The sequence below is a fragment of the Rhopalosiphum maidis genome, chromosome 4, assembly GCF_003676215.2.
Source record: "Rhopalosiphum maidis isolate BTI-1 chromosome 4, ASM367621v3, whole genome shotgun sequence".
NCBI classification, from domain to species: domain Eukaryota; kingdom Metazoa; phylum Arthropoda; class Insecta; order Hemiptera; family Aphididae; genus Rhopalosiphum; species Rhopalosiphum maidis.
Genome location: NC_040880.1, coordinates 9311181 through 9328465, shown reverse-complemented (window position 1 = coordinate 9328465; position 17285 = coordinate 9311181). Strand labels below are relative to the sequence as shown.

At 26.9% G+C, this 17285-nt stretch overlaps 1 protein-coding gene across 2 annotated transcripts; it reads left to right on the top strand.

Annotated features, from left to right (window-relative positions):
• The first annotated feature begins 260 nt into the window (after positions 1-260).
• Positions 261-10483, top strand: LOC113548593 (probable ATP-dependent RNA helicase DHX34). Of its 2 annotated transcripts, XM_026949550.1 has the most exons (18): positions 272-410; positions 491-754; positions 818-936; positions 1002-1168; positions 1259-1462; positions 1560-1847; positions 1917-2121; positions 2188-2402; positions 3264-3458; positions 3523-3714; positions 3777-4025; positions 4089-4205; positions 4339-4514; positions 5713-5823; positions 5901-6022; positions 6112-6352; positions 6411-6550; positions 10281-10483. In XM_026949550.1, the coding sequence occupies exons 1-18, from the start codon at positions 406-408 to the stop codon at positions 10406-10408; spliced, it is 3138 nt and encodes a 1045-aa protein (XP_026805351.1). In that variant the 5' UTR covers positions 272-405; the 3' UTR covers positions 10409-10483. The 2 variants fall into 2 exon arrangements, with proteins under 2 accessions (XP_026805348.1, XP_026805351.1); XM_026949547.1 differs by having other exon boundaries at positions 261-754.
• Positions 10484-17285: the final 6802 nt, after the last annotated feature.

The following is a 17285-nucleotide window of genomic DNA, read 5'->3' as shown; positions in this document are numbered from 1 at the left end:
GTGTACTTTGTAAATAATATCAATTGTATAAACTTAAAAATATAATGAATTATCGTTTTATTAATAGTGTTAAGTTTATGTATAGGTGTTGGACTAATTGGACTATGATAAAGGATATGGATGAAGGGAGGAGGCATTAATATAAACTATTAAACTATATTATTAAATTATTATTTTTACTATTTTCTATTTCATTACATTACATATATAAATTATTGAATATGTTTATTATTTGATAATACAGGATTAACTTAAGAAAAATGTATCATGAAAAACGAAGAAACTCCAATGATGGAAATTACAATTCTAAACACCAAAAAACTTCTAAAAGACCTTTTACTTTTTTGGATTATAAACGTGTTTTGGAAAAAGTGTTTTTTAATGAAGAGTTAGTAGAAGATATTAATGATGTATGGCTATTTGTAAAAAAATTTGAATCCTTTACTATGAATAAAACAACCTCTGATAATTCTGTTGTTGCCAATTTAAGTTCTAATCCCCTCAAGCTTCCAGAAGTTTTTGACAAAATGCATTTAATTAACCTAAAAATGAAATATTCTGATGATGAATTTGCTTCAAGATTACCTACATATGACCAAGAAGAAGCATATGAAAAAACACCTTTAACCAAAGAAAATATATCTAAATTTCGTCAATTGATTCTTATGTACATGGATTTTAAGCAAAAAGAAAAGTTCAACAAGTTGAGAAAACTTAGAGAAACACAACAAAATTTACCAGTTTATCAATTCAAGTGAGCAAATTATTAACAATCATGAAATTATTACTTTAACACAACATTTCTTTTTGTTTTAAGAGATGAAATAATTGAAGCAGTGAAAAATCATAGAGTTGTAATTATTGCTGGAGATACTGGTTGTGGAAAGTCTACCCAGATTCCTCAATACTTGTCAAATGCGGGTTTTAAGAGAATAGGTACATTTATTAAAATATGAATTATATTATCTAAGATTTTTTTTGATGTTTATATTCTATTATAGCTTGCACCCAACCACGTCGTATTGCATGCATATCGCTATCAAAGAGAGTAGCTTATGAATCTTTATCCATTCATAACAATGATGTTGGATATCAAATTCGATTTGAAAAAACAGTTAATAAAGACACAAAAATTTTATTTTTAACTGAAGGATTATTATTAAGACAGGTTACTATGTTAAACATTATTAAAAAATATATTGATATTATTTTGCTCTAAAAAACTCATTGGAACAATAATTATGATGTATTTATTTAGGTCTGTGGTGAGGATTTATTATCACAGTATGATGTTATTGTTTTGGACGAAATACACGAACGCCATTTACATGGAGACTTTTTGTTAGGAGTTATGAAATGCTTATTACATCAAAGATCTGATGTTAAACTTGTTCTTATGTCTGCTACCATAAACGTAGACCTGTTCAGTAAATACTTTTCTCCATTAGCCAAATTGATACAGGTAAATTGTATAACTTAATATTTGCTTGCTCAGTAAATCATTAAATAAACTATAAAGGTTTGATAAAGATTAGTTATTAAAACTGTATTTGTTCTAGGTGCCAGGTCGCTTATATCCAATTAAGTTAGAATACCATCCAGTTATTAGTGAAATGAAAGTACTAGGCAAGAAATCTGAACGTTTTGATCCATCTCCTTTTATAAAAATTATGCATATGATTGATAAAAAATATCCTAAACATGAAAGAGGGGATGTACTTATGTTTTTAAGCGGTATGGCAGAAATTACAGCAGTAGTAGATGCAGCAAGGGTTTATTGTGAAAAAAATGACACTTGGATTATACTTCCTTTGCATAGTTCAATGTCATTGGGAGAACAAGATAAGGCAAGACTTTTAACAAAATTATTAAATACTGGTAAATAATTTTATAATAAAATTGCTTGTTTAATTTAGGTTTTTGATTATGCGCCTGAAGGTACAAGAAAATGTATTGTATCTACCAACATAGCAGAAACTTCTATAACTATAGATGGCATTAGATTTGTTGTTGATTCTGGAAAGGTTAAAGAAATGAGTTATGATTCAACTAGTAAAGTGCAAAGACTTAAGGAATTTTGGGTTAGCAAAGCAAGTGCTGACCAACGCAAAGGAAGAGCTGGTATTTATTATATTGTCAATATAATTTCTACCAACATTTTATTTTCATATTGCATATTTCACCCAGGTCGTACTGGTCCTGGAGTTTGTTATCGATTGTATTCTGAAGATGAATTTGATGCTATGGCAGACTACAGTACACCTGAGCTACAAAAGGTACCCCTTGATGCATTGTTATTGCAGATGGTAGCCATGGGGTTGCCTAATGCTCGACTATTTCCATTCATTGAACCACCACAACCAGAAAATATAGAAAATGCCATAGAATCCTTGAAACAACATGTAAGTTGAGAAATATAATTTAATGTCTGCATTAAAATGATGTATCTATTTTATCACATCACAATTTCATAGTTTATACTTTGTTGTGTGTTTTTATTAGTATGATATTTTGAGTATAGTGGATAAATCTTTAAAGTTACAATAATTATAGACTGTGCATTATTTTCTATGTTAAATTTTTATGTCAGCACTAAATGCCATGTCACCAAATGAAATTGTTGAAAAATATGTACAATTAGTGGAATTGTAGAGGGTATACATGGGTATATAGAATGTACATATTTAAATTTGGTGAATATTAATTCACCAAATTTTTGTATGCCTTATAAAAATAGTAAAAATATGGATATAAACATTTGTATACCTTACAATTAAAAAAAACATGTGTATAGGAACTTGAACAAAGCATTATTTTAAAATTAAGCAATCTGCATTCTTTATAACTGAATATGTTAATTTATTATTGCTTTTTGAAAGGCTGAATCTGACAAATTTTGCACTTAAAAAATCTCTATATTCATTCAGTGCTGGATTGGCAAAATATCAGCCTTCTTCTAACATTTAATTACAACAACAGCTATTGTACAGTTTAAATAATTTGAATCAATTATGGTAAAAAAATTACCAATGTTTATTCTAACTTATTACTATAAAAAAAAAAATATGACCAAACATTCAAAACCGGCCCATATTTTGAGTGGCCCACTGAATTTTACTCAGTAACTTGCCAAACCAATTTGACCCTATATTTATTGTATTGTTGGTTTAAATTCATAAATGAGCATATTTTTATTGTTTTTTTTTTTTTTTTACAATAACAAGTGAGTACAATAAATTACTAAATAAAAATCATGATTTTAGGGGGCATTAACAAAAGAAGAAAGATTGACCCCAATTGGTAAAATGTTATCACAACTTCCAGTTGACATACCACTTGGAAAAATGTTAATAATGGGATCTCTATTTGATCAATTAGAGCCTGTATTGTCATTAGCATGTGTTCTATCAGTTCAAACACCATTCACTAATAAAGCATACAAAGATACTGAATGCGAAGTATAATCAGATAAAATAATAAAATCAAATATTAATAAAATTATAATGACTTTTTTTTGTTTAGAGAGCAAGAATGGATTTAGAATCTGATCATGGTGATCCAATAATTTTACTTAATGCTTTTAAGCAATGGTTAGAGTTGAAGAGCAATGGTCAAAATACCAATACACGTCAATGGTGTAAAAGACGAGGTTTTGAAGAACAACGATTTTATGAGATGACTAAATTGCGGCGACAATTTAAAGATTTGTTGGATGTAAAATTTTACTGTAATTTGTTTGAAAATAAAACCATAGTTCTATTGTTTTATTTTTTTAGGAATGTGGTTTAGTAAAAAATGAAGAAAAAAATATGGATGATATGACTAGTGCAGAAAGAGCCCTTAGACATGGTGAACTGAAACTGTTACGCGGCATGAAAAAAACACACAAAGAGGAAGATTCAAGAAAGAGAAAAGTATTAAAAAAAGATATGTGGGAAATTGAGGACAATTTAGATGCTGAAGATGATTCAGTTGATATAAGAGATATAGATTTTAGATTGCGGCATAATCAACGACAAGTTAAAGTAAAAACTATACATTGTATCATATTATAAAAATGAAATATTTAATAACCAATTTTTTTTTAGCAATTATTGAAAGGATCTACTGCAATTAGCTACAAAGACTTAATGATGTTAAAAATAATTTTAAGTAGTGGATTGTATCCTCATATAGCAATTAGTGATGAGTTCAATTCTTGCAAGGTAAAAAAAATTAATATTATTTTTCAAAACTACTCTACTATATTAAATAATTGTATCTAAATATTTTAAATTATACCCTTGTATTTTTAATGTTAAACTTAATTAATATTATTAAATGATTACCTATTTATAGACTACTAAGGAACATTTATTTCATACTGAAGGTAAACCATTTGTATCTCTTCATCCTATGAGCTATTTTGGTAATCATTCAGATGTACTTCAACTCACTGAATCTGAAATAATTTATGTTCCTGAATTTAAAGGAAAAAATACTGTAAGCTCTAAGCATCAAATATTAATATATATGTAAGTATAATTATTTATTAATCCATATTTTGAGATATTTACTCAGGTCAATCATACTAAATTTAGTATTTAAATCAACAAATTGTATCTTGCAAGCAAGATTATGTTTTTAATAAAGTTGGTTATTTAATGGAATAAAAGTTCTATTATTTGATTATATTAATTAAATTATGTTTTAAAGAATTTATTTTAATGAATTATTATTATTATTTGATTTCATTATAACAAAAACAAATACATTTTCATTATTTTGTATAATATATGTGGTTGGTTATTTAAAAATTAAATCGTGAGATTTTTAATAATTTTATTATAATTAATAACAAATTAATATAATATCCATATTTTAATAATAATTTTCAATTTTGAATTCTGAGTGATAAATATGTTGATTTTATCATTATGTGTGTTTTTTGTGTATGATAAGATAAGTTTTCGATTAAATACTTTAATTTTAAAAAATGGGGGTGGTTTTGGATATTAAATTGGTTTTAGTTTGTATTTTAGAGAAGTCAAACATAACTTAATTATTTTTATAATCGGGAAAAATAAACAAAAAATTAAGGGAAAATGGGAATGTGTACGTAAATCCAATTTTTTGACAAAATCGATTTTGTTTTATTTATGTAACTTTAAAACGATTAAAACAAAAATACATAGGCACAAATATTTTCTATATGCATTTAAAGTTAGGTTGACAATCATCTCTACTTAGAATCGTTTTTCCTATACAATGATGTATCATATATTCAAATTTAACACACCCGATGAGGTTTTTTCAAATTGATATATTGGAGATTATTGGTTAAAAGTAAAATCATTATATTTTAAATGTATGTATATAGTAAGTATATGAGATTAGGTTGTTAAAATTAATAACAAGCTTATGTTTATAACATTATTAATTAATTAATCATATAATAGATATTAATATTTTATGAAAATATTTACGTTTTTTAATACACGATATTCTATAGTAGTCTATAATAATTATATTTATTGTATAGACATATATTATTTGTAGTCTTATGGAAAACTTATTTTTATTGAAAGATGGCTATATTTATATGAGTAAACATTGTAAACTTATAAATAAACCTGAATATGGTTTAATTTGTTTATGTATAAAAAATAAACATAATATAATTTAACAACTTGCGGTCTATTTATAATTTAAAGTAATTTTGATAATTTTTAGGTCACTTTTGGAAACTACTAAAGCATATATTATGAACTCATTACGGATGCCAGGAGCACAGACTCTTCTTTTATTTAGCAGAAACATTTGCACCAATAGAAATTTCTCCCAGTTAGTATAAATTAACCATTTTCTAGGTAATCCATAAATTACATTTATTTTTTAATTGTTTGACTGTTATTTTTTAGAATCATTTGCGACTCTTGGTTGCAACTGGAGTTTCCTCTACCGGAAGCTGCTGAAAATTTAATACTCAAAGCTACAAAACTCCGTAATACTTGGGATAATCTTTTGAAACTTAAACTCGAAGGTATTAATACAATTTTTTTTAAATTTTTTAAAATAAATGTAGTAATATAAGTATATACATATACTTAAAATTGGCTTATACATTTTTAGGAAGGAGTAATAGAAAATCAGAACATCAACTGTCCGTGGACATGGTACAATTTATGAACGCCGAAATTGGTTATACAATGAAGAGACTCTTAGCTGCTGATCAAAAAGTCATGTATGTCGGACCATCTGGCGAACACGTATCATTCACGGGTCCTAATCCTTTCTGCGGTGATGACTGGCAGGTGTGTGAAGATGATAAATATGGTGGAATAAGACTTGCGCCGTACTTGACATATGATTGGTGAGCTGATACATTTATTTAGACTGTCATTATCTTACGGTCAGTGATGAACTTTCAGTTTAACGGGTCAAAGCCTAGTGGTATATGATCCTTGGATTTGTCCCTTTTGCAACAGTACAATAGAAGTGACGAGTGCTCTCGAAAAATTGCAACATCGGCAAGTATGTGACTCTCAAACTACTTCCGGCACCGCTGAAGGTATGTACATTTACTTGCAAGTACTTTTATAATATAATGTATATAATATATACCGTAATACTGTATGGTAATTATAACTTTATTTTTTTGATTATAAATAATCACGAGTATAGTTAAATTTCAAATATTTTAGAATAGGTAATGAAGAAACCGTATACGGCTATACCTATTCCTAGATGTTCATAAAATATTCATTGTTGTATTACTATAAGATAAATGTAATATTGATATGGGAAGGGGAGTTAAATTTCACTTACCTTAATCAAAATGTAATACTTAGGTCGAAAAAAGTAATATTTAATTACATTTGATCTGATCTTTCATAAAACTTATAAATATTAATTTTAATTGAAAATCGTGTATGTCGATAGATTTGTGTTACATGACCAAATTAATTTGTAATGCAAGGAGTGCCAGCAATAGTTATCAACGAATATGCATATATAATTTTGTATCATATTGATAATAAGTTATATATATATATATATATAAATGATAAAATAATAAAATAATATTTCAGTACAGTTTTTTTGGGCTTAGTGTAATCTGTATGTCATCAAGTAATTTACAAATCATTTAAAATGAGCATGGTTGTGATTTGATTATATATAAAAATTATATATTGTATAAAGAAAAACACGCGAAAAAGGTTAAGTATCATTGTACACACTATTGGTAGTTTTCGGGAGTGCGTTTGAATATTATTTTGTTTTGTCTTGAGAGCAATTCGAAAAAAGTGCATTTCGACCTTATTTTACTTACTATTGGTACATACATTTTATGTCGAATCATTAGCAAATGAAAAGAACAATCGATGAAGTATTTTGTTTTTGTGATTAAAACATAATAATATGTTACTTATTTTATTATTAAATAATGAAAAAGTATAATATTTGAGTATAGTTTATTTCATATTAAATAGTGTCTGTGTTTTAACTTTTAACTCGTAAAAAAAAAAAAATTTAAAAAAAATATGAGTATGACCTTTGTATAAATTATAACTTAATTTAATGACATAAAATATAATACTATGAATCACGCTAAACACTTTAAACTAATGGCCTAGTTATGAAAGTAAAATCACAAGGAAATAAAAACGAAAAGAACTTTACTCAAAAGTTACTTTTTAAAGATTACCTTTCACGTTTATACTCGTTTCCATTTAAAACCCGTATAAATTAATTAAGACTGAACATTTTAATAAAAAATAGGTACCTATTGTTTTCCCGAGAAATTATGGTTATATTATTGTATTTGACTTATAGGTTCAAATATTAAAATATTTTTTAGTGGTTTCATAAAAATGTATCAACTCAAAAATTATTAATTTCTTAATATTCAAATATATAAGGTGTAACAAGATTATTTAACAAACTTCCATTAAAAATATTACTATATTTATTAAATAGTTTTAATACACCTTGTATGTATCAACTAATTAGGATTCCGTATTATGTAAATAATTAAAAAAAATTTTAATTGTAATTCTTAACTCAATAGTTAGGACTCATATTGTTGCTACTTTTTTATATTGAATATGATGTATTACGTAAATAATAAATATATTCAAACTTAAATAATATTGTATAATTTAAGATGTACATAATTAAAAATAAAATAAAAATGTATTTTATTTTTTTGATATTTAAACATTTAAAATAGATACATTTTATACCGTAGTACATTTAACCTATATATTATAAGAGGACAATTTTTATCTAATCCCCCTTAAAAGCCGTTAATTTCACATGTGCTGTCTTCGTCTTACAAATATACAACATATCAAGTTTATATCCAGTAGAACTAATTTCGTATTATTAGCTTTTATATTAGAGTAAATTGACTTATTATTAAAATTATATAAAGGCAAGAACATTATCTGTAATTAGGCATTGTCGTTTTTCGATATTTTAATTTTTAAGCAAAATATGTATAAATATTGCAAATTAAACATGCTCATTTCTAGCTTAAAAATTTAAATATTGTTAAAACCTAACGCTTAAGTACAAATAATATTCTTACCTTTAATTTTAATAGTAGGTTATAATTTACTCTAATATTAAAGCTAATTATATGAAATTGGTTCTACTGAACGTAAACTTACTATATATTGTATGTTTGAAAAGCGGAAACAACACATGCAGAGGTAGCATCCCCTTAATTGTTATTATAGTAGAAAAATGTAGTATTCGGAATTAAAAATAGCTAAAAATTTTAATTTTTATATAATAATTATGGCAATGTCTTGACAAAAATTAAATACTAATAAATAGCTTTATACATTTATTAAATACATTTTTTTTTCAATGACTAATTTCTGTTTAGAATATTATAAATAACGACGAGTATCTATTTATGATATATGTATGTATATCTTAATAATGTCAAGTATAATTTGTCAACTATAAGCTGTAACTTAAAAAAAAATAAAAGAAGCGTTCAATGTTTCAGAAGTGAATTGGATTTAGATTAAAACAAATATTTTCAAACTTAAACGTTTTAATATAAAAATATATTACTATAATTTTTTGGTTTATTTCATCTAGAAACATAATGGTTAATTAATAGCGCATACTACGCAGCTCTTTTATTTTGAGTTCAATATACAAAAATTAATCTGTTTTATATTTTAGAAGTACCTAAATATTAAGGATTTTGAAAAATTAAGTTCAACATAATTGTTTATATAATACATTCTGTTACATATTTTACTTTTTTACTCAAATCAATATATTAGTTTAGAAGGATCTTTCAAAAATGTAACTACATTAAAGTGATAGAACTTTAAAAAATATTTGTCAAACGTCTCTTTTTACTACCTTAACGTCTAACGATGATGTATTATAAGTTTCCATAAACTCTACAAACTAAGAACATCAATATATAATATTAAGTTTGTAAGGGGAATTGGAAAGTCTATAGAAAACGTCATTTTTGAAGGGTTGCCCCGAGTGGTACGTGTGGATTTTTTTTTGTGAGCTTAGTAAAAATGACGGGATTCTCTTTAAGAAAGTGTTTCAGGTATTCAGAGTTTGTGTGTAGAAAATAATTAACTATTGTACTCATTTTTGTAGTATAAACCATTACAAATAAAAATTAAACCAAATTATAAAACAATAAAATTAGCTTAATATAATTCATTGTAAAATTATAATAAATTGGGATATTTTGACTGATAACAGATATAATATTGTAAGTTTCTGAGCGAATCTCTTTAAGTATTAAAATAATATCGCAATGTGCTTAAAGTTCTTTACTATTTTTTTTAAATATAAACTAACATTTTTAAATCTCATCACTTTGCATATTATGGTATTACAAATATTATAATGTGGTGTTCTTTGTTTTTATCCTAATTAAATGTAGAGTTTTTATCAATATATTACTGATTAGGGATGGTTTGTCACCAAAGTACTTAATTTGAATCTATGTGATGTATTTATCGAATAATATTTTTTATGGACTATTTAAATGTACAATTCATAGTCTTAATAATAACAGGTCATTTAATGTTTTCCTCTAGTGAAAAATTATTATGTTACTATAATAATTAGTTTTGATTAGTATAATCTATCTGTTTTTATTATAATTATACATATTTTAAAACTTTTTAAATATAGCAGTGCATTTAGTACTTTCTATATACATTGCTTACTTTTATCAAGTTAAATCTATAGACATTTTACATCTAAGGACTACAATAGTTATAACTTTATTTTTGCTATTCTAGGTGAAGAACGTGAAGATGTTATGGTGAAATTAAAACCGAACGCCAAACGTTACGACTGTCCTCACTGTCCGGGAGTGCTGTATTTGACTCCTACCGAAATGCTAAAACATAAAAAATCACATTTGTAATTCATAGTATTATTATCATTATTACCTATTGTACAATTTACACGATTACTACCTAATAAATATTTGTTCTCCTAATTTTCTAATAACTTTTCACTTGTATTCGGTATTTTTGATACTAAAATCCTGTGGTACAAATTTTTATCATGTACACGTAATGCAAAGGGATAGGTGACATTGTGTAATTACTGGTAACTTACCATTTATAGACATATAGTTGATGGAGTGCATATTGCAGCTATCTATATTATAATATGAGAGTATAAACGTTCTCTATAATGTTTCCTCTAAAATTGATTTTCATATATGTCCATATAAGAAGGCCGGAGACATCCAAACGTTTATTTCTACCAATGCATAATGATTATAGTTATATAGATGAAGTTAATTTTGGATTTTTACGTAAATAGTTCATTTGTAGTCGGTATAGATAAGAAACCATCGAGGAACTATAAAAAAAAAAAAAAAAAATACGTTGCTTTTGACGGTTACCCACCCCTCTTGGTAGTTGTGTGTGTTTTTTTTTTTTATGTATTTATTATAATATTTATATTATAACAAATTATGAAATTAGCAAAATATAATAAAAAATAATATTATTTTGTTGATTAAAGTGTGGCATAGAGTGTTAAGGAGAGCTTTGTATCAACAGTTGTATTTAAAAAATGTAATCGTTCCTCTCCTTTGTCAAATTGGTAAGCCATTGCGTAGTCTTTATAAAACATTTTTTTTTAGATGTAATCTCTCAATAGCTGATCGAAATGCGCACGCGGCAGTGTGTCATATGAGTAAGTAAGTAACTATGATGAAACTTAGTGTATAACCTTTGAAAGATGCGTAAGTATATTACGGTGTATTCACTACCGTAACAAACACATCATTACTAAGTATATGCTTCTTAATACAGCTTACAGGCCTGTTTCATATCTATTAAAAATAATAATTAGTATCTAATTACATACTTATTTAACTAGTTAAATAGTTAGCTAAACAATATTATGTCTTAATACCCTTACTTTAGGTATTTTTTTTTAATATTTTGACACTTTTTAAGCAAATAATTTTTATTATATAAATGCTGATAAAATATTTTTTAAAAAAATGTTTAAAAATTCTTAAAATTGTTATGTTTATACCTAACATTTGAAAATATATTATAAGATATAATTATATTTATACGTTTTGCAATCTAAATTAATACAATAATTTCACCGGATGAGAGTCAAATTAATTTATTGCATAAAAATATCTTATTGATATTAAAAATTGTACATAGGTTAGGTTATTTTTTTCGATTTTAATTTTTTACGGTGTTCTACCGGTGAAAATTATACAATCAATATGTAGACGCGCACATTTTGCCTCTCATTGCAATTATCTTACACATCTGTAGTGATGCAGTGAACTATATTATGATATGGACTTCGGTGGCGTGTGACGATTATTTTCGGCACTCGTTCTCGGAACGAAGTAACATTGTTATTATTGCGTATAGTGCGACCTGTTATGCGCGCGTACCCGGTTTTACTGGCACACGCGTAGTGGCCACGTGCTCGCGTTCGCAGGTGTCACATTGCCGGGAGCGTGTGTTACGCCCGCTGTGGTGGCTGCAGAGGATTCCGAGCGTCGCGGCGTCAGCTCTGCGTACTGCCGCGGGCTCGGTGGGTACCGTGTCAGCGGCCATTCGGACTTCCGAGTCTGCCCCGCGCAGGCTGCTACAGCACATCGATCTGCGGATGACGACGCCAACGGCGGCGCTAAACAGGCTCGCGCCGCGTACGGTCATCATGTCCGCTGTCGGTCGGCCATTCAGTGGCGGCATTTCGTACGGGTCGTCCTGTGACCTGCGGACCATCACGTGCGGCGGAGGAAGGTCCTGCAACTCCTGGAGCGACGACGATGACGATTCCTGTGACTGCGGTGTGGAAGACGCGGTGAGGTGCGCGTGTTCGGACGACGTGTCGATGTTCCGCACCGCTATGCACCTGGTGACCGACGACAAACGCCGTTGGCCTCAACAGCCGGTGAACACTATACTCCGGACACTGACCACGTACAAATACGTGATCGGCGTGTCCGGGCTACAGTATAAGGGAGCTGTTTATCCAAAATACTCGTAAACCGTCAACCTCTTAATGGAATTCAACTTAAAAAATAAATAAAAATAATTATTGGTGACGATTTGATGGACACTGTTATAATATATCTTTAATAGGTACCTATTAAATTTGTGTGTGTGTGTGTGTGTGTATACTAAACAACCCATAAATGTTTTAACATTTCAAACTTATTAATGCTTCACAGTAAAATTTCCAAAAATATTTCATTAGATTTAATGCCACTTTGTTGAATTATGGTTTGGTAAAATACTTATATGAATAAAATTTAGTTATAGTCCATAAAAATCATTAAAAAAATATGTAGACACAGCGGTAGGTATTATATTATATTATAGGTAACTCTGGTAGCTATATAAATTTACAATTTAATATACTTAATTCACATTTATAAATAGTTAAGTATGAAATAATTGATCTTTTAATATAACATAAAATACAAAAATATAAGATACTTACGTACTTACATCGAAATATATGTAATTTCAAAATTTAATATTTTTTTTTATTTTTACATCATCGTGATATATATAGAAATACATCGAATTTGATTTTTAAAAAGTGATTTTTTTAATTTAACAAAAATATTTTTGTAAGAATACTAAATGTTTTAATGATGCACATAGATAAGTAATTAAAATATTATTATAAAATAAAATCGTGTTGATTTTGACAAAAAAATATTCAACTGAAGCATGATATTTTACCTGTAAGATTTGAATATAGACGACATAATATAGTTATAGAAAAGTATAAAGACACATTTATTTACTTTTTTAATTATTTAAATGTTCTTTGCTATTATGATCTTAATCATTTTTCGCTTTGGATTTATTAATTTATTTGCTGGTTTGGACGTTTTATCCTTTGTAAAAATATCCTATAATACATACATATATACATCTTTATATCTTCTCTTTTTAATACTTTTACATTTATAAAAATCATAATTTTATAAAAACAATTACTATCAAAAATATTAAAGAAATAAATAAAACATTATTATAATCCATGACTAGTTAGCATTAGAAAGGTTAGGTTAATATTACCTACCCATTATATACTAGGGACTAAAATTGTGCGTTTTATAAAAATATGCTAAGTGTGTATTATTTACGAAATTAAAATGTGTGTAATGACTAATGGTATAACTGTTAAAAGTAAAAAAGTACCTTAAAAATGCCGAAAAAGTAGGTATTAAAATAAAAATAACATTTCATGCATATTTAGCTTGTAATAAGTAGTATAAATCGAATTTATAGTTAATATATAGCTTCGTGTTAGGGCAATAGAGAAAAAGTAAATTTCTTAAAAATCCGTATGTATTCTAGTAATAACTGCTTTAATTCTTGCTAAATTGCTAAATTAACAGTATACCTAATATAATAATATTTTTATTATTATTAATGCGTACCTATTTAATCATATTTATTATTTTTTAATATTTTATATTATAATGTTTAAGATGTTATACGGTTTTACTCAAATAAGATTGGTCATAATTAAGTTTGTCCGAAAAAAAGCTGAAATATGACATTTTCCCCATGTATCGTAGACAGTTCACGTTTCCTCTTAATATATATATATGTCTACTAACTGTTAGCTATGTATATATAATATTATATAGTTTAATAACGTACTAACTATTATTAATACAAAAATGTTGACTAATTCATATGTACCTATGTGTTTGGCTTAAATATATTTTTTTGGGGAGAGGGTGTAGCCATGTAGGGACCCTGGTGGGTAAAGCCTTCCGCGGTAATGCAAATTTTAATATATATATTGTTTTGTACGAAAAAAAATATATTTTAGTTTCTGATTTGTATACTTACAATATGATATTATATTCAATGTATAAATTCTATACTTTATGTGTTTCATATGAATCAAATAATTGTCGACAAAATATGTAACAATAATAATAAATATTTTAATATAAAATATATTATTTCAATTTCTTTAAATTTTAAATATGGATTCCTAGCATACACACACGCACACACACACACATTTATATATGTATATCTGTTTGTGTGAATATAAAATGATTTGTGTAATTAATCAACCAGTTTTTAATTATTCAAGTTTTTGTTATAGGCCAAATATTAAGTTCAAAGAAAGCATGCATAATTTTAATTTTTGCTTTTAACCACGAGAGTTTAAGCTATACTACTAGCAGGTAGGTATTAAATATTATTGATATTAATTATTGGTGTTTAATAAATATAATATTTGTATTGGTATTTACGAAGATGAGTGATTAGGTATATTAGATTCCTATTTTGCGCAGCTTATACATTAAAAATAAAACATCCTCCCCATGACTATTGTATAGTTATGCAGGAACTAGGTCTAATTTCATTGGCAGACAGGAGAGTTAACACCAACGTCGAGTTTTTGAAAAAACTAGTGAATGGTCGCATTGATGCTCCCTCACTTCTTGTATTAGGTCAACTTCAAGGTCCCTTCTCGCACTACTCGACACCATGTCCCTTTCTTAGTTCCTGCGCACACTACCGATTATGGCAGAAATAATCCTACTGATCGCATGATGCGGTTGGTCAATGAGAGCACCGTTTATCATAATATATTATAATATTGAAAATTTTTGTTACTACTTGTATTATTTTTATTTTATATTACCTATTATTATTATTATTATTGAATTATTAACATGTTTAAACTTTTATATGGTATTTAATTTTTAATTGTTCTGTGTTAAATTGTTGTGAAGGGCTTCGCCCGTTAATATTTATAAATAAATAAATAAATAAATAATATTTGACTAAAAATTTTAAAAACAAATTAATGCTATAAGAACCTATTTATTTAGAACTTATAAAGAAAACAATTTTTGTATACAAATGTTTGTCTTAAAAATTACGCATAACATTTAAGCACAATCAAAAACTTGAAAACTACAAAACAATTAGGTTTTGAAAAACTTGGGAATGGTTTAAACTATTATCGTGGATAATTGAAACGACTGAACTTATAAGTTACCAATTTATTCTTAAAAATGACTTGTTGAGAAAATAGTAATTAAATATTTTTAATTTGTATGGCTAACTGACTTATGGGCCTGTGGTAAAGATCAAATTTTAAAATAGGTATTAGTATTAGGATCCTATATGGCTATATACTTTAAAAACTCTTCGTTCACATTCAACTTTCTTCATATTCTGTTATGCTCAACCAATTATATTGTTCAATGAACCTCCTAGTAGTTTAATGCGTCAAGTCAATGTGTAGGATCTTTCGTTCTTGTTTTAAATGTATATCTAATCAATACTTGTTAATCTTCCTTTTTATATATTTATGTTATTTTTTATACTTGTATAATTATTTGTAAGTAAGATACACTTTACTATAATATGTTATCCAAAGGGCTTGCTCATGTAAACAATAATAAAAAACAAACCATATTTGATTACAGAGTAAATTATAATTATTCTTCATTATTTTATATTATTTATTTATGATGAAAATGACTTATTGTATAAATATACACAGTTAAGACAGCTGACAGGTTAATAGATGATTTCATGGTAGGTACAAAAATTATTTTGACAAGTCTATCACTCATTTAGCTATCTGAACGTTTAACGCGGTAAACGTATTACTTATACAAGTCTTTTTAAAAAAAAGTTTCTGACAGTCATTTTGTTTTTGTTTTTAACTGAAAATGTGCGTATATTATATAATATATATATATGGCATATGTAATGCACAAAACATATAATACGGTTCGTTCGTATATAATATACTTTATTAGGGTTGGATAATATTACTATAATATTATATAGCCATATAGGTGACTGCAGTGCACGTTTGGCCCTGACGATACGTCTTGTGGGGAGGGAACCGAAAAAAGTTTCTTTAAATATCTCTAGGGCACACACATCATGGACAATGCCATGTAGAGCTACCAACTACTTAGATACTTGGATAAGTAGCAATGATTGTTTGTTTGCTTCAAAGATAATAGTATGTACGAGTTTTTCAGGGAATTACTTTGCAATCTTTTCGAAAATTTTTCTACCCAGAGACAGAGTTCACTGAAATACCGCCTACACCGAATTTTTCCAACACGAATTGATAATTACAATTGAATATTAAATGAGGGCTTTTTTTTTTTTTTGCGGAAATAAATTTATTTCTTAAAATTATGTTATTCATGTTTTGTAACCTACTACATAACTGTTTACAGTGGTTTACAGGAAGTTATTTTGTTACATCCAAAAAACTTAGTTAAATAAAATAAATATCAATAAAATATTATAGTATCTTCTTCATTGAAGCTCTGCTGTAGATAAATATAGAATATCCATGTATTATGCATAAATGCATTTTTAATTGAGAAAATTTATTCATCGCACTAATAAATTATAAAATAAGTATAGAAATATTTGTCGTTTCGTCTGTATTTTGGAAAAAAAGTACATAGGTAACGTACAAATTATATTTTACCCGTGTTTATTTTACAGTGTGTAACTACTATTATATATAGTAACTGAAGCGAAGGGATAGATCTATTGATATACAAATATTTTTCTCGCAAACTTGGTCGGTGCTCCAATTACTATAAATAATACCTACTACAATATGGTGTAGTAATGTAAAAAAGGGTGTGTGCATATACATGTATTTACCTTTTTTAATCATATTATATAATTTATCATTTGTTGTGTGAATCATTTATTGTCTATATATATATATATATATATATATTATTAAGTACACACTCTACGTACATCACC